General features: G+C 34.9%; 1 protein-coding gene across 2 annotated transcripts in view; it reads left to right on the top strand.

The window, feature by feature from the left end:
* Positions 1-16631, top strand: part of LOC136033184 (FERM, ARHGEF and pleckstrin domain-containing protein 2-like) — a 158226-nt gene that overhangs the window by 54673 nt on the left and 86922 nt on the right. For both annotated transcript variants that reach the window (XM_065713892.1, XM_065713897.1), the window contains exons 7-8: positions 7009-7167; positions 16106-16269. In XM_065713892.1, coding sequence (XP_065569964.1) covers positions 7009-7167; positions 16106-16269 — 323 coding nt within the window. The remainder of the gene's footprint in view (positions 1-7008; positions 7168-16105; positions 16270-16631) is intronic.

Below are 16631 nucleotides of genomic sequence, written 5' to 3'. Positions count from 1 at the left end.
TTTTGATATTGACATAGAAATAAACAGACAAACATAACCATAATCAAAAACAAACGCAGACAAAAAAATAGAGCCTAAACTTAGAAAGAAAAAACCAAAATTGTTATTGATAATCTTTTAGTTTCATGATTGTTAATTCCGTATTCTATCCATATCCCTCATTGCTTTATCTTTGCAAGATGTCATTTCTACAGGTTTATCACAGTCCAGTTCTTCAATTCGGAATCATTCTAAAAATTGTAATCTGCTCGCCACGACATTTACTTGACCTTTTGCCCAGATAGATAAATGTTTACTCGACTGTGCATCCTTATATTTTATGTACTGAACATTGGCTTTTCTTTTTTTGAACATGGGCTTTTCCTCCTCAACACCTCGCTCTTTACGCTAAAGTTTGACTCTTTCTCTTAACTCTATTTTTTTAAAACAGTAAGAAACTTTAGCGTAAAGAGCGGGGCGTTGAGGAGAAAAAGCCCCTTCCATATACGGAGTAATTTCTTTTCGTTTTAAGTTTTAATATTGCTCCTTACTTTCATTTTTATTAAAAACTAGTTTTTTTTATTTAATTTCTGGACGTTTTTGAATTAATACATGTTTTGATCTTGGCTCTCCGCACATAAGTAGTTAAAACGAAATTTGTGTATTAATTAATTGCAATGAATCGGAAGATTTTGAGAAAAAAGGAGCGAGGGAGGAGGCCTAGTTGTCCTCCAATTTTTTGGTTACTTAAAAAGGCAACTAGAACTTTTAATTTTTTTACGAACGTTTTCATTGGTAAAAATATACGCAACTTAAGAATTAAATTATGTAACGAACTTCTATATTCGTATGTTTTTATTGCGTATATGAGGGGGTTCAACCCTCGTCGATACCTCGCTCTTTACACTAAAGCTTAAATGTTGTCCCAATTCATTAAGAATGACCTCTGAATCACAAAAGCCGTAGAATAAATAGTTGAAATTACTAAAAAATACTTTAGCGTAAAGAGTGAGGTATTACGAGGAGGTAAACCCCTCATATGCATAATAATCTTTGTTTGTTTTAAGTTTTAATGCCGCTCCTTACTTTCAGTAGAAAAAACTTTTCATATTTATTTTTTCATTGTTTTTTCAAATAATGCTAGAAAATCCTGCATCCCCTTCATTGAAATTCTCTTCCCCCATGAGAAGTTCCTCCATGGAAATATCCTCCCCTGTAACCCCCTCCCCTTTAAACCAAAAAATCCCCCTGAGAACGTATGTACACTTCCCAGTAACCATTACTATATGCAAACACAGGTCAAAGTTAGTAACTTGCAGCCCCTCCCCCGGGGACTGCGGGGGAGTAAGTCGTCCCCAAAGACATAGTTATTAGGTTTTTTCGACTATGGTGAATAAAATGGCTGTCTCAGCATTTTGGTCCGGTGATTTTTGGGAAAAAATGAGCGTGGGAGGGGGCCTAGGTGTCCCCCAATTTCTTGGTCACTTAAAAAGGGCACTAGAACTTTTAATTTCCGTTAGAATGAGCCCTCTCGCGACATTCTTGGACCACTCAGTCGATACGATCACCCCTAGAAAAAAACAAACAAAAAAACAAAACAAATAAACACGCATCCGTGATCTGTCTTCTGGCAAAAAATGCAACATTCCACATTTTTGTAGATAGGAACTTGAAACTTCTACAACATGGTTCTCTGATACGCTGAATCTGATGGTGTGATTTTCGTTAAGATTGTGTGACTTTTAGGGGATGTTTCCCCCTATTTTCTAAAATGAGGCAAATTTTCTCAGGCTCGTAGCTTTTGATGGGTAAGACTAATCTTGATGAAACTTTTATATTTAAAATCAGTATTAAAATGCAATTCTTTTGATGTAACTATTGGTATCAAAATTCCATTTTTTAGAGTTTCGGTTACTATACTACAGTTCGTTAGCGCGAACTGTTTGACAACACCCTACGTAACCTCATTCCTGTGTTATATCTTCTCTTATATGAAGATACAGTCTTTGTCAAAAATTGGGAAGGAGGAAACAAGACGGAGAATTTTGATTTTGTGTTACTTCACTGTCATCAAATGTGCATATACAGAAGTAAATTGAAAGTAGCTGAACATTCAGAAGTGGCCGAAAAATTGCTCGCAAGTTCAACAAACTTATTTGACAAATGTGCATGCATATATGCATAGAAAAAGAAACAAGACGGTGACGACTGTCGTCATATATGTCAGGTTTAATATCAGTCATGAAAGTCAGTAATGTCAGTCACGACGTATGGACAGATAATAAATAAACTTATCTTTTAATAAATGAACTAACATCCTTTTTATGCAATCCTAATAAGGGGGTTAATGCCAGATTTGCCTCGCACTCAATCAGACTATCTGTCTTGTTTTTTTTTTACAATAAACGATGGCTTGATGCCCACAGCGGACGAATCTGTTGTCTAAATTGCGCTCGAGAATGGCAAAGGAAGAAAATAGTGGATGATCATCCTGAACGAATTAGATCTCGCCTAGATATTAGTTGAATAAAATGTTGGGGTGGCGTGGGGGAGTATGCGTTGCTGTATCAGCCTTGTCGCTAAGATGACTTGGTTTGCCTCTGGAGAAAATATGTATAGGCCCTCATTAATCGATATGCAGAATAGCCACATACTGTACTTTTAGCCTAACAAGCAGGGGATGAGGGTTAATCTTTGTCCCTCTCAATTTGAAGATCCAACAATATCATCCGAAAATACCAAGAAAACCAAAACAAAAAGCATTTTTGCTCCTCCTCTGAAAACTGCAATTTTCTAAGGTTTTTCAGAGGGATCTTCTAGGGGTGGGGTGAAGTATAACCGTTCTTTAAAATCAGAGATGAAAAGAAAGGTATATTTAAGTGAAGCTAATTCAAGTAATGGGTTAATTTTATACTGAATTGGTTTTATTGACCTGTCTCGGCTTAGTTAACCTGTCGTTTTATGATTCCTAATAAAACTTTTGGATAATATCAAAATTCTGCACGATGGGGGCACTCAATAGATAAAGATGGGGACCCTCCCTAATAGTCACGAAGGGGACCCCCCTAATGTTGTCTGCCAGGTTGTAAAAAAAAAGAGTTTCTAACACAGTGGTGTGAAACGCAACTATCTTAAAGGTTTTTTTTCATTAAGTAAATGTATTCATGGAAATAAATCACATATAAATGGAATAAATCACATATAAATGGAATAAATCACATATAAATGGAAATAATATGGAAATAAATCACATAAAATCATTGGAAGATGATCGGTCTCTGTCGGGAAAAGATGAAGTAATTTAATATCGGAATCATCCAAATCAGTAGGTAAACAGTCTGTAAAATCCATTGCCCCTATCCCAAACATTTCCTTTCAAAACACCTCTGGAGCCCTTTAGCTATTTTTTTTCTGTGGCAATGTCGTATACAAGGGGTTGTGATTAAAATATAGAAGAGGACGAATTCAATTATAAGTTTAGGTGTCCTTTTAAAAGTGAGAAGTCATTGGATTAAAGCAAAGTTGGATTTTTGACAAAAAAGACCTTTTCTGGTTTTATTTTTTTTTAAACAAGTTTTTCTTAACTTAAAGTAAGGAGCGACATTAAAATTTAAAACGACCAGAAATTATTCCAAATATGAAAGAGGTCGTCCTCTCCTCAGCGCCCCACTCTTTACGCTAAAGCTTTTTACTGTTTTAAAAAGTAGATTTGTGAGAAACAGTCAAACTTTAGCGGAAAGAGCGGGGCGTGGAGAAGGGTACAACCCCTTTCATATATGGAATAATTTCTGTTTGTTCAAGTTTTAATGTCGCTCCTTACTTTAAGTTGAAAAAAAACTTGTTTTTTTATTTTTTTTTATTTAATGTCTGAACATTTTTGAAGTAATGCAGGTTTTGATTTTGGCTCACTGTACATTAATAATTAAAACGAAATTTGCATATTATTGTTACTTTTTTTTGGCTAAATGGCTTTCTTAAAGGTTTGATCCGACGATTTTGAGAAAAAAGGGGCAGGGGAGGGGGCCTAGTTGCCTTCGAATTTTTTTGTTGCTTAAAAGGCCACTAGAACTTCTAATTTTATTTATGAACGTTTTTATTTGTAATAAATATACGTAACTTACAAATTAACTTACGTAACGAACTTCTATATTCTTTTTTTTTATTACATATATGGGGGTTTGCCCCCTCGTCAATACTTCGCTCTTTACACTAAAGTTCTATATTTTTTTCCAATTCTTTAAGAATGACCCCTGAATCACAAAGGCTATTTAATTAGAATAAATAGCTATTTTGAAATTACTAAAAAATACTTTAGCGTAAAGAGCGAGTTATTGAGGAGGGGAGGAAACCCTCATATAAGTAATAATTTCTGTTCGCTTTTAGTTTTAATTTTAATTTGGCTCCTTACCTTCAGCTGAAAAAAACTGTTTGTTTTTTTAATTTAATTTCAGAACGTTTTTGAATTAATACAGGATTTGATTTTGGCTCACCGTACATGAATAATTAAAACGAAATTTGCATATTAATTTTACTTTTTTTGGCTAAATGGCTTTCTCAAAGTTTTGATTGGACGATTTGAGAAAAAAGGGATGGGGGAGGGGGCCTAGTTGCCCTCCAATATTTATGGTTTCTTAAAAAGGCTACTAGAACCTTTAAATTTATTTACGAACGTTTTTATTTGTAATAAATATACGTAACTTAAAAAATTAACTTGCGTAACGAACTTCTATATTCTTATATTTTTATGATGTATTTGAGGGGGTTCGGCCCTTCGTCAATTCCTCATTCTTTACACTGAAGTTCGAATTTTGTTCCAATTCTTTAAGAATGACCCCTGAATCACTAAGGACGTTTAATTCGAATAAATAGCTCTTTTGAAATTGCTAAAAATACTTTAGCGTAAAGAGCAAGGTATTGAGGAGGGGACGAACCCCTCATATACGTAATAATTTCTGTTCATTTTGAGTTTTAATGTTGGTCCTTACTTTCAGTTGAAAAAACTTTTTTTTCATTTACTTTTTCATTGTTTTTTTTAAATGACGCTGGAAAATCCATCGCCCCCTTCACAGAAATTCTCTTTCCCCATGAGAAATTCCTCCATGGAAAGATCCCCTCCCATAACCTCATCCACTCGACCCCCTCACCATCAGAAAAAATTTCCCCTGAATACGTCACTATACTTCCCAATAACCAATACTATATGTAAACAATTGGCAAAGTTCATAAACTTGCAGCCCTTCCCCCGTGGACTGTGGGGGATTAAGTCGTCCTCAAAGACATAGTTGTTAGGTTTTTCGACTATGCTGAACAAAATGGCTATCTCAAAATTTTGATCCGATGGACCTTAGAAAAAAAACGAGTGTGGGAGGGGCCTAGCTGCCCTCCAATTTTTCGGTCCCCTGAAAAGGGTACTAGAACTTTTAATTTCAGTTAAAATGAGCCCTCTTGCAACATTCTAGGACCACTGGGTCGATACGATCACCCTTGGGAAAAAAACAATAACAAAAAACAAATAAACACGCATCGGTGATCTTCCTTCTGGCAAAAAGTACAAAATTCCACATTTCTGCAGATAGGAGCCGGTTCTCGGATACGCTGAATCTGATGGTGTGATCTTCATTAACGTTCTAGGACTTTAAGGGCTTTGACATATTAGTGTTATAACGAACTGTTTGATTTACGTATTTTGATTTCTTCATATCATTCTAAATTCTTAATAGAAATAGTGATTCGCTCTTTGCTGGTTACAGAGCTAGTTTGTCATATCTTTTGTGTATATAACATCGTGACATCAGTCTAAACTATTGGTAAATGTGCTATGCATCATTAGATAAAAAAAAATCAAATGAAGCTATATAAAAGCGATCAGACATTATCCCTTCTATGAAATGGAGTGCAACCCCCTAAAACCTTCTACCCTTTTTAACTGAAGTTTGCTGTTGCTGGGATGATTTATTTTTACTTGTTCCTCAAGGATTTTTCTCTGAGAAAAATCATTTTTCTTTCTCAGTGAGGCTTATATTTTTTAATTCTTTAAATTTAGTTTTAGTGCTTTTATTTTTGGTCTGGATTGCTTCGTTCGTATTTTTGCTCAGAAAATGTGATGAACTGTTTGATCAATTCGTTATTTTTATCTTTTTTAATTTTGTTACTGAAAAAGGTATTATGTTAAATTTCATTGAAAAGGCAGGTATCCGATCCTTTTATTACCCCTTAAGATACCTGATCTACATTTCGAGGCTGATCGACATTATTGGCATATTAGCTTCGAAATTGCTTATCCAGGTGCCTATCCAAGTTCAACTAGGCCGTTGTTATTTTGCGCTTAAACATATTGAATCTCGAATTATTTGTTATTTCCAACGCGATTCTTGTAATGGCCTTTACAAATTTTATCTGGCTTTACTCGCCCAAGTCTAATTGTTGAAACACTTTTTGTAAGTAGTATATCAGGTTTGCAACTGTAACTGCAACCTAGTTAAAAGTGAACCATAGCCAATAGTAACCAAAAGTTTAAAATTTTATATCTAATCGGCTTTTCATAAATTCATTTCTTTAGAGTTGTTTTGAAGATAAATCCACTTCATAACCAAATTATTAAGTTTCTCACATTTCAAATGTTGTATTCACGAGTTGATAATTTGAACTTTTTCATTTAGACCATATATTTAATCAGTGTATTTTCACTCTGATCTGGGTTTTCTAGAGGATGTGGAAGCTACTTGGAGAAATAACAATGTTAGTCCATATAGTTTGTCTTATTAAGGTTGCAACGGATGGGGGGTAGTGATTTTTTTTGTTAAGCGGTTTGTATCTTGTTCTTTTTCAGGTATTACAGTTATTAGTATTTGCCAATGTCAATGTGTTTGACAAATATTATGACCTTATGTTTTTGTGTGTGTGTGTATATGGCAGAGGTTAAGTTTAAATAAACAGGAAATTTAGAAAACTTTGAAGCTGTTAAACGCTTTTTTGAAAGCCGTGCGCACTGTTTTATTATCTATTTATTCGTTCCTTTTTCATATATAGGATCACGAGGGAGTGCCTTTAAGTTTGGCTGTTGCCCATCAAGGAGTATGCGTGTTTCAACAGACAACAAAAATAAACCTTTTTTCTTGGGCCAAAATCAGGAAGCTATCTTTTAAAAGAAAGAAGTTTCTGATTAAACTTCATGCAGACGGAAGTCAGGTACCGTGTATTTCTGTGTGAATTTTGTAACTAAATTTTTGAAGTATTTTGCCTTGTATTTCTGTAATTCTTCCCTTTCTGCATTTTCTACAATCTAACAAATGTATATATTTGATCTACATTTTATTTCTGCTAACATTTTGCAAATTTAACCAGGAAAGTAACAAGGGTAATATTGAATTCCCCTCATAAAATCAAAAGTCTTACTATTCTTACCATAATCAAATTGAACTTTTATTGATCCAACCTGATTTCTAGAATGTCAGACTGTTGTGGTTTTTTTTTAGTATTGATTTAATCAATACTCAAAAAACAGTCACTGATTGTTTTGATTATTGATTGGTTTTGATTGTATTACCTTAGAATGTTAGAAGTTGACTTATTCAATTGAGAATCTTAAGTTCTAGATTCCTCTTTTAGTAGTAAAAGAGATCATCCTACAGCACTGTAATTTTACTATTTTTGGCCTAAAAACAACGATCTTGGCCTGAAGCAGGCCTAATTGATAATTAACGAAAACTCAAGGTGGTCAGTCGATTCTATTTAGCTTATACCCATTCACACTCCCGGTTTCAGAGGCTACAATGCCAAGCTAAAGTGCATTCCTTATAAAAGATGCAGACATATGGTTTATATTGACAATTAGTAGCCTCTATTTTCATGATGTTTTTTTAATTATCTTATTCTGAGCTTCAGTTGAGCTACCTAAATTACAGCAAGAGTCTATGCCCCAATTTATGCCCCAGTGTAAAATGAAAGACCCCAGCCCCAGTGACTGCTTTAGTTCTTTCAACGCAGCTGTAATTTGGGCTGTAGGTCCTTCATATGTTGATACTTCAAGCACGACCAAAAATATACTTGAGCCGGCATAGAGTGCATTGATACAAACTGCGTGAATTGATGCACAAACTGTATCTCATTGTTAATGAGGAAAAAAACAAAGCCATCAAAGGCTAAATAAAGCTGATCATTCTTTTTTTTACCAAATTTCCTGTTCAATTTTATGCTTGGAATTCAGTGTACCTGTAGTTTTTTTTTACTCTATACCTATGATTTTATGCTTTATTAATAGTACCCAACAATTCATTGATTTGAATTTTGGGTAAGTGCCAGATCAAAATAGCCTAGGCAGGTCCGATACGCTAGAGGTTTTCCTTCGTTTATGCGTTCCATCCCGAGAAACTTAAGATAAACGGAGTAGATAAACTCTTAAAAAGAGTTTGGAAAGATAATCTGATACCAGACTTTTGTCTGACGGTATTTTTAACCCAGGTAAATTAGTTATCTACTTTTATTAGCTGTTTAGAAATTCAATTTTTAGTTCGCCTGTCGATCTCAACGTCAAATTTGGCCGATTTCAGGAAGGGTTTGGTCAGTAAACTTTTTTTTCGGAATCAGGGAGTTTTTTCGATTTGGTTAAGGAAAGAAACTTTTGCATTGCAATTCTTACCGGGTTATACCGTATATTGACGGGACCAATAAGTATCAGATGAGACCACGATTGGGATTCTTTCTTTTTTTATGGATCTCCAACAGTTTCGTCATTTTCGTTGGGGTTGCTATTTCAGTATGAGGTATATATATATATATATATATATATATATATATATATATATATATATATATATATATATATATATATATATATATATATATATATATATATATATACACTAAGCTAAACACCCTACGATAAAATTTTAATGGCTAAAATATTCTCAGAGCAGTAATTGTAAATATTTTTAAGTATCTAGGTTGTATAAAGAAATCCACGCTCTTGGAGCAGAGCTCACCTCATCATGCGTATGGATTTTTGTTCCTCTGTTCCTTTTTTGTAACACAGTCCAAAGCTCCAGCACCATCGCTACAACTGTCTTCATTTGTGTCATAGGGTAGCAACCTCGTAGGGCTAAATATGAAGTCACCGGACAATGATGCAACTTGATCTACCAATATTCTTGTCTTTGTGACTCGTATCTCTCTGTTAAACAAACTTTTCATTTGTCATTTATGTCCGACTTAGCCTCCCTCAGTAAATGGTGAAGTCACACCCTCATTTGAACGATACAGCTAACCAGTTACTTGTATAACAGTTTGAGACTCATATGCCATCTCATCTCAATAGCGAGTCAAAACCACGCTTCTCAATATATTTTTCTAGTTCCATGTTAAAGGTCCTGTGAGTATGCATCACATACTTCTTTGATATGAGAACTTGCGAAATTGATATTTTCCCATCAAACATCCGGTTGTGTCTCACCATTAAGCTCAATAGGCTTTCAGTTGGCTCACACCAAGGGTTCGCCATAGCTAGGTTTTCTCTTTAGACATCGATTTCCTGAGAAAGAGCTATATTTTCTAATCCGTCACATCCCTCACAACGCGGCTGTCCTCTCATCTTGATCTTAAGATTTTAATTGAGTTCCCATCCAATTTTGTTGAGAAAATGTCAGGACAGAAGTTATTTCTGCTTAAAGCTTTATCTTCCCGACCATGTATAATGCAATTATGATTGGTGTAACTTTAGCAGCCTTTGCAAAGCTCATCTTTTGTTTAAACAACAGTCTTTAAAAAAATGTTTTTTTTATCCTGCTTGTCTTTACAGGTACATTGACCCCATCGTCCAGACGAATCGGCTGTTGCACTTTGGCATGGCATTTAAGATAGAGCATCTCTTTTGTAAACGAACTTTTCTCGGGAGTGTCTAGGTTTCTACGATTTTTTTCCTCTCCTTCGGAGATCGCCTCCCTCCACATTGAGACCTATTCGGCCGATTTGGCTCTCAAAAGGGGGGATACTGTCTTCCACCGCTCTGCGGTCACTAGCGTCAAGCGGAACTTGACCCCCAGAATCGACATTAATAAAAGAACTTTTTTCTCCCACGTTGGATTGCCGCTCACAAGAAAAGATCTTGTGATCTTTTCTTTTTTATTGCCGTTGCTTTCTCTGTCTAGGAGAATCTCCCGTTCATCTATTATTTTTACATCCATTAGTAACAGCTCATGAATCTATAGCCTGCTCCCAGAAGGTTGGGGCTGTATGGCTGTATATTTCACAAACATTAACCCAGATGTATTACTGTTAAATAGTCAATCAGAGTCCACGTTTATGCCTTCTACGGATGGAAGGTCTGTGACTTTCACGTCATTCATCGTTATACAATTGTACATTTTCCATAGTTATCTTCACTACAGACCTCCAATACACAGTAGAAAATCATATCGATGTTGCCTAGGTACAACTTTTGGCTGGAGCCTCCCACATGGTACTTCAGTTTTCGGTCTGATTTGCCATCCATTTAGCATTGGTTGGGTATGAGATTATGCGCCGAATGCTATGGCAGGCTCTCGTTTAGCTAGAATAGGTTTGGGCCCCTCTACTGTTTGTTGGCCTCGGGGATGGAGACAACATAGTTTTATTTACTCAACCCTTTCCCTCAACCTCCACATAGAATCATGTGTCCCCTCTGCCTCTGTATGCAATGTCACCTGCCTTCAATTCATCTAATCTTTGTAGCATTTTCCAGAAAATATCTCATTTTATGGCGAGACCCTGTACAATGCGGCCATTGGCCACGCTGTGACTAAAATTAGAAGTAGTAGGCACCTATTTGTGGATAGTTATTAGCAAGGCTTGTTGCTCTCATGGGTACCACGTTCAAAGTGTGGCCACTATCCCCAATGGTATATCAAGGAAGCAAGCTAAAGTGGTTGGTAATATTTACGAGAATAATATTGCTGTGATGCGCGTAGGAAGCAAGATTAGTAGCTTGCTCGATGAAACCCCTGTAGTGAAGCAGGATTTTGTCTTATGCCAGCTTATACGAATTATTTTGATTGATTTTGTCCCAACAACTACAGCAAAGGCTAGAGAAGAACGTGGTATCAAAAAAGAATGTAGATTATCCTAAATTATTACATAAATTATTATATAAATTATAATATCATAAGAATTATAAAATATCCTAAAACTCTCCGGAAAATAATATTGCAATAAATAATTCTTCGTGGGTTTCGAGAGTCAGGGAGCGAAAAAGGGTTTAAAAATTGATATTATAAAGACTAAGTCGCTTAGACTAGGAACAAATGAGGATGGAGAGGTGATGCTAGGTAACGAAAAAATAAATAGTGTGTTTTTTGTTGTCTCAGGCATTTTGGTGCTGCAATCAATTTTTAGTAGCGTTCTGTTCCTCTCGTCCTATTTTATTTTTGTAATGGTGATTTTAAATTTACTATTGTCTGTTTTTTCCCTGTTTTTTTTTCTTGTGAGCTAGGGTCTTTTTGGTTTCGTATTGAAACGAATGCATACCTAAATTTACACTACTATGAAAGTTACTACGTCTTATTCAATATGTCTGAGTGCGATAATGTTAACGTATAAGGCCCTATAAGACGCATAGTCATGGCTGCGCGTTTAGTAATTTGTTGTTGTTTTTTTTTGGGGGGGGGAGATTGTGTTCAGCAGTGTTTATTGTATATCTTGAGAGGAGCTCACTTGATTGCAAATTTGAAGATATCTTGTCTTCAAGTAACGATATTGCGTGTGTAACAGCAAACTAAGGAGTTCTATTTTTTATATGAGGGATTTCTACTTTGATATGCTTTCATTAAATGGATTAAATCTTGATTATTTTAATTTGATGGCTTCTCATGATCTTTTCCCCCTTGTGAATATTCCAACACGTGTTACGAGTTATTCAGTCATCTCATAGATAATATTCTTGTTGATTCTATGTATCTGTACCGCAGTTATACTGATGTGGCTTTATATTTTTGTTCGGACCATTTCCCCTTTGTCGGAATGGTACCTTGTGGCCGAATAAAAAGAAACGAATAAAAAAAAAAGTGAAAATTCAGTCATTAAAAAAAGAGGATTTACAAAGCTTTGGTGAAGAGTTAGGCAGCATTGATTTGAGTGAAATTTTAGATATGAAAAATGACGCTTTGGTGCATTTGATCGCATGATGGGGATCATACAGTCAATATATGATATGACTTGCTCATGGAAATGTTTGAAACCACATAAAGATGAGCCCTGGATAACCATGGCAATTTCCTGAAGTGTCAGATTTAAGAAATCGTATAATTGTATATGAATTATTAAGATAGTGAGTGTACCGAAAACTAGAAGAATTCAGAAGAATACGTAATAAAGTGATGTCGACGAGAAGAAAAGCTGATAAAGAATACTTTGCGAATCAATTGAGTTTAGATAAATTTAATGCTAAAAGAACTTGGAAGGTTATTAATGATCTGTTGGGAAAGAAGAAAGAAGTTCCGCCCATTTCGCTACTGATTCAAGGAAAAACTGTTAATGATGTAACGATTAATTCTAATATTTGCTGCGTTTTTTTTTTAAGTATTGGCCAAAATGTACAGGCGGAAGGGCTGATGAATTCTAATGGTGATTTCATGGACTATGAATTTGTGGATGATAGAGGAACTGGAAGTGAGAATGAATTTCGGCCGTGTACTGGAGACGAAATTTTGAAGGTTGTGAACACAATCAAATATAATTCTGCAGGGACAGATGGCATTAATCTTAGGACTTTGAAATCAGTAATGTACTATTTACTACCATGCCTCGTCCACATAATCCATCTTTCCCTCCAAACCAGCGTATTCTCTGATGCATTTAAGAGGGAAAAGGTCATCCCCATCCACAAAGGTGGTTCTAAGCTAGATATTGAAAATTATAGAACCATATCAATCGAACCCTTGTTTCCAAAACGATTTTAAAAAATTGTACATGAAAGACTTTATGACTACCTTACGAAAACTGGGTTGTTAAGTGAAACCCAGTTTGGCTTTAGGAAAGGTCACTCAACGTCGGACGCCGTGTATTCCTTCTGTGATACTGTAAATAAAAGCTTTGAGCGTGGTGGAATTCCTTTAAATATTTTTTATTGATTTTAGAAAAGCCTTTAATACAGTGGATTTTAAAATTGTATTCAAACGTCTACAATCCCTCGGAGTTCGTGGTAACTTTTTTGAAGTGGTTTGATAGTTTTTTGAGTGGTAGGTCTCTTCAAGTTGCATTAAATGATGTTTTTTCCTCGCCTTCTCAAGTGAAGTGTGGTGTACCCCAGGGTTTTATCTTGGAATCACTTCTGTATTTTATGTATGTTTATTCAATGCGTTTCCCCTTACCTGAGTGTTTATTACAACTTTTGCGGATAATACTTGCTTCATCTGTGTCTTGTCGATCCATTCATGATCTGTTTTGAAAGTGAATAGGGTTTTGAAGTATTTTTTTGTATTTACAAATTTGAGCCTTTTAACAGTGAATGTTAAAAAAAAAAAAATTAATTTATGACATTTAGAAGAGTTGGTAAGCAGCCAAGTGTTAATGGAGATGTATTTTTTAATGTAGGGCCATTTCACAGCTGCATGAAGTGCGTTATTTGGGCTTCCAGCTTGATTGTAATTTATCTTGGAGGTCCCATTGTGATCTTGTTGCAGCTAAAGCTGCGAGAGGTCTGGGAATTTGGCACCGATTAAAGCATGTTTTACCATTATCAGTTCTTCTATTACTGTACAATACTATTGTTGTGCCTTATATTTCTTATGGTTGTGTTCTTTGGTCTACTAATTTATGCAAATTTTAAGAGAGTGCAGATTCTTCAAAAATGAAACAGTACGTCTTCTTGGTAATTATGTAGAAAATGTGGACGATACTGCGTTGTTTTTAAAACGAGTGCGAGTGCTTAATATTGGCCAGATTTGTGATTATCAAACTGCTGTTTTTACTTATCGATGTTGGAATGTTCTATGCTTATTGATTTTTTTTTTTCGCGCAAATCGTTCGTTCTACAGGTATTGGACAAGGGAGGCGGATAGTTTTGCTGCTGAGACACCACACGTGCAGGTTACAAAATTAGGTACTTTGTTCCAGTTATTTGGAATTATATTCCAGTTGGCCTTCGGGAGGCTGAATACATTGGGTCATTTAAAGTAAAGTTTACGAAACATTTATTGGGAGAGGGTAGTTTTTTTGGATTCTAGTATAATTTGTTAGTTTTGTTTTTAGATTTTGGTATTATTTGTTAGTTGAGTTTTTTTTTCTAAATGATTTTTGCTATTAGTTGAGAATCAGAAGATTGCAGCCGTCCAATATCAGGGTTTTAGAGCCTTCCCCGGGCGGTTGTGTGTAAATATAGTTTATTTTGTAATTATTAGTAGAATAAATAAATACTAAAAAAAGAAGTTTTGAAGTACAAAACATCGATTTTGCCCTGAATGCTCCCATGTGGTGCCACATTTAACCCTGAACACGCACCCATAATAAATCTAAAGCACACAAGGATTAGGACCAGGAAATTCCATGGGCAAATTTACAGAAATATTCGAACTAGTAACCTTGGAAAATCATAGATAACCACCGATATCTTAGGTCGTTTTGTTTCTAGTTGGCAGCTGTTCTACCCTTTTTTTTTTAATTATTTTACAATTGGTGAATGTTGCTGTGAAATTAGAGAACCCTGACAGTTGAAACCCTTGGGTATCTCCAGTATCTCCTTACTCATAATTATTCTGTCTTTGCTCCCAGAAAACCAAGATCCGTTCAAAGTCAAACACGGATAAAAGAAGAGGAAAGTTTTTCTATTTTCCCATGTTTGTCATGCTATATAAGTGTGTTTTTAGTCTTAAAAAACGACAAATTTTAAAGATGGTAAGCTACTGTTGTAATACTATATAGTCTTTTATTAGAGAGTGATTTAACAGAGGTTACATTTTACAGACTATAAGCTTGCTTGAGGAATAGAAGGGTATAATAAGATACAACTAGAACTGTATCTTTGTGAAATTTGCTATAAATTTATGTTTTTATTATCACTGGTAGTGAAATATAGCTGATTATTTTAAACTAACTTATAAATTAGAATCGTTAGGGTCCTAATTTAGGGGAACGTCTTCATATAAATAACGTCTCTAATAATATGGAATAGTTAAAAAAAAAATTTGCTGAAGATGAGTATCTGTGTGTAATTTGATTGCTTATGGCTCTAGTTATGAGAAAATATTTTTTGTATGAAAAGCTTCACAAATATTATGCTAAATTTTGCTTAAGATGAGTATGTTATAAATTTTTTAGTTTGATTTTTAGGGTCCGAATTTGTGAAATTTTTCTATATGAATGAGGTCACAAATACCCAGACGTCCAATAGCCTAATGGTTTTACTCTCTACAGCGAATAGAATAATATGAGATTTAAGTAGTTTTGTGAAAGAGATTGGAAAACCTGTCTTTCTTTTCACTGAACATAACTTGGTCACCATATACTGTAGTGCTACAAATATTGGTTATTTGCGTCCGCACGCCATGTTCGAAAAATTTAGGGCTTGCTGACCGTTTTTGCACTTAAACTTTCGTTGAGTTCGGAAGATTATCTTTCCACTATTAATCTTAATCCATTTCTTATGTGGATTACTTATCTTTTTAATCATTGCGTTGCTGCCTCTGTCCATTGCTTCCGCTCGATCTACTACTCGAATAGACGCCAGATAATGTAGAAAAATAATTACAATGTGGGAGCAATTATACTGCCACTAACCAGTAATAATGCTGGCAACTATGGTGACGAATATTCGACCTAAAACAGGCTATCGTTTCTAAAAATTTGACTAGAAACGTGTAGTACCATTTCTAATACAAGATCCGAATAATTGTAGATCCGAAGCTATTTTTCATGCTATTATCATTGCCCCATCCCCTATGAAAATGGGAATTTCCCTTATAATTGTTTTCCAAGGTGGGTGCATTTAGTGCTAAGTTAATAAGCCGCCTAAAAAACAGGCACATTGAATAATGAACACTTGAAACCAAACATTATATTTAAAGATTAGCATATTTTTTGAAATGCTAAATTTGTTATCATATTTCATTCATTAGAAATGAAAAAGTTTTTTAGAAATGTATAAATGTATCTTACTTTGTAGCATGGCTTCCATAAAGATATGATTGAGTTTGCATTTGAAGGTAGAAATGAATGCAAAAGTTTCTGGAAAAAATGTGTTGAACATCATGCTTTCTTCAGATGCATCAATGTTAAGAACGTTCCTCGGCAAAAAGCGAAGATTTTCAGTCGGGGGTCATCTTTCCGGTAAGCAATCTTTTTGTGCATCTACAGTTATTGTTTATTTTGATATAATGAATAGGTGGGTGTTCTAGGGTGTACTTAGTTGAAATTTTAAGTGAATGCATCTGCAGACTTTTATCTGTGTAGATATCTGTATTACTTTAAAAACTACAATTCTACCACCCAAAAAAGCCAAATGCTCTCCTAAGAGGAGAAAATTCCATAATTAGCCTCGAGAAAATAGAAGACTGATGTATAAAGTCTCGATAGTCTTTCACTGGCAATGTTATCGATAACTTTTAGTACACAGTTTTCAGCCTAATACAAGTTTTCAGAATTCTTCGGATATTATAGTCAGTTTCTTTGAGCTAGTTTTGCAGGTATGT

This window comes from Artemia franciscana, chromosome 1 (assembly GCF_032884065.1).
Source record: "Artemia franciscana chromosome 1, ASM3288406v1, whole genome shotgun sequence".
NCBI lineage: Eukaryota > Metazoa > Arthropoda > Branchiopoda > Anostraca > Artemiidae > Artemia > Artemia franciscana.
This window is presented reverse-complemented; position numbering and strand designations above follow the sequence as displayed.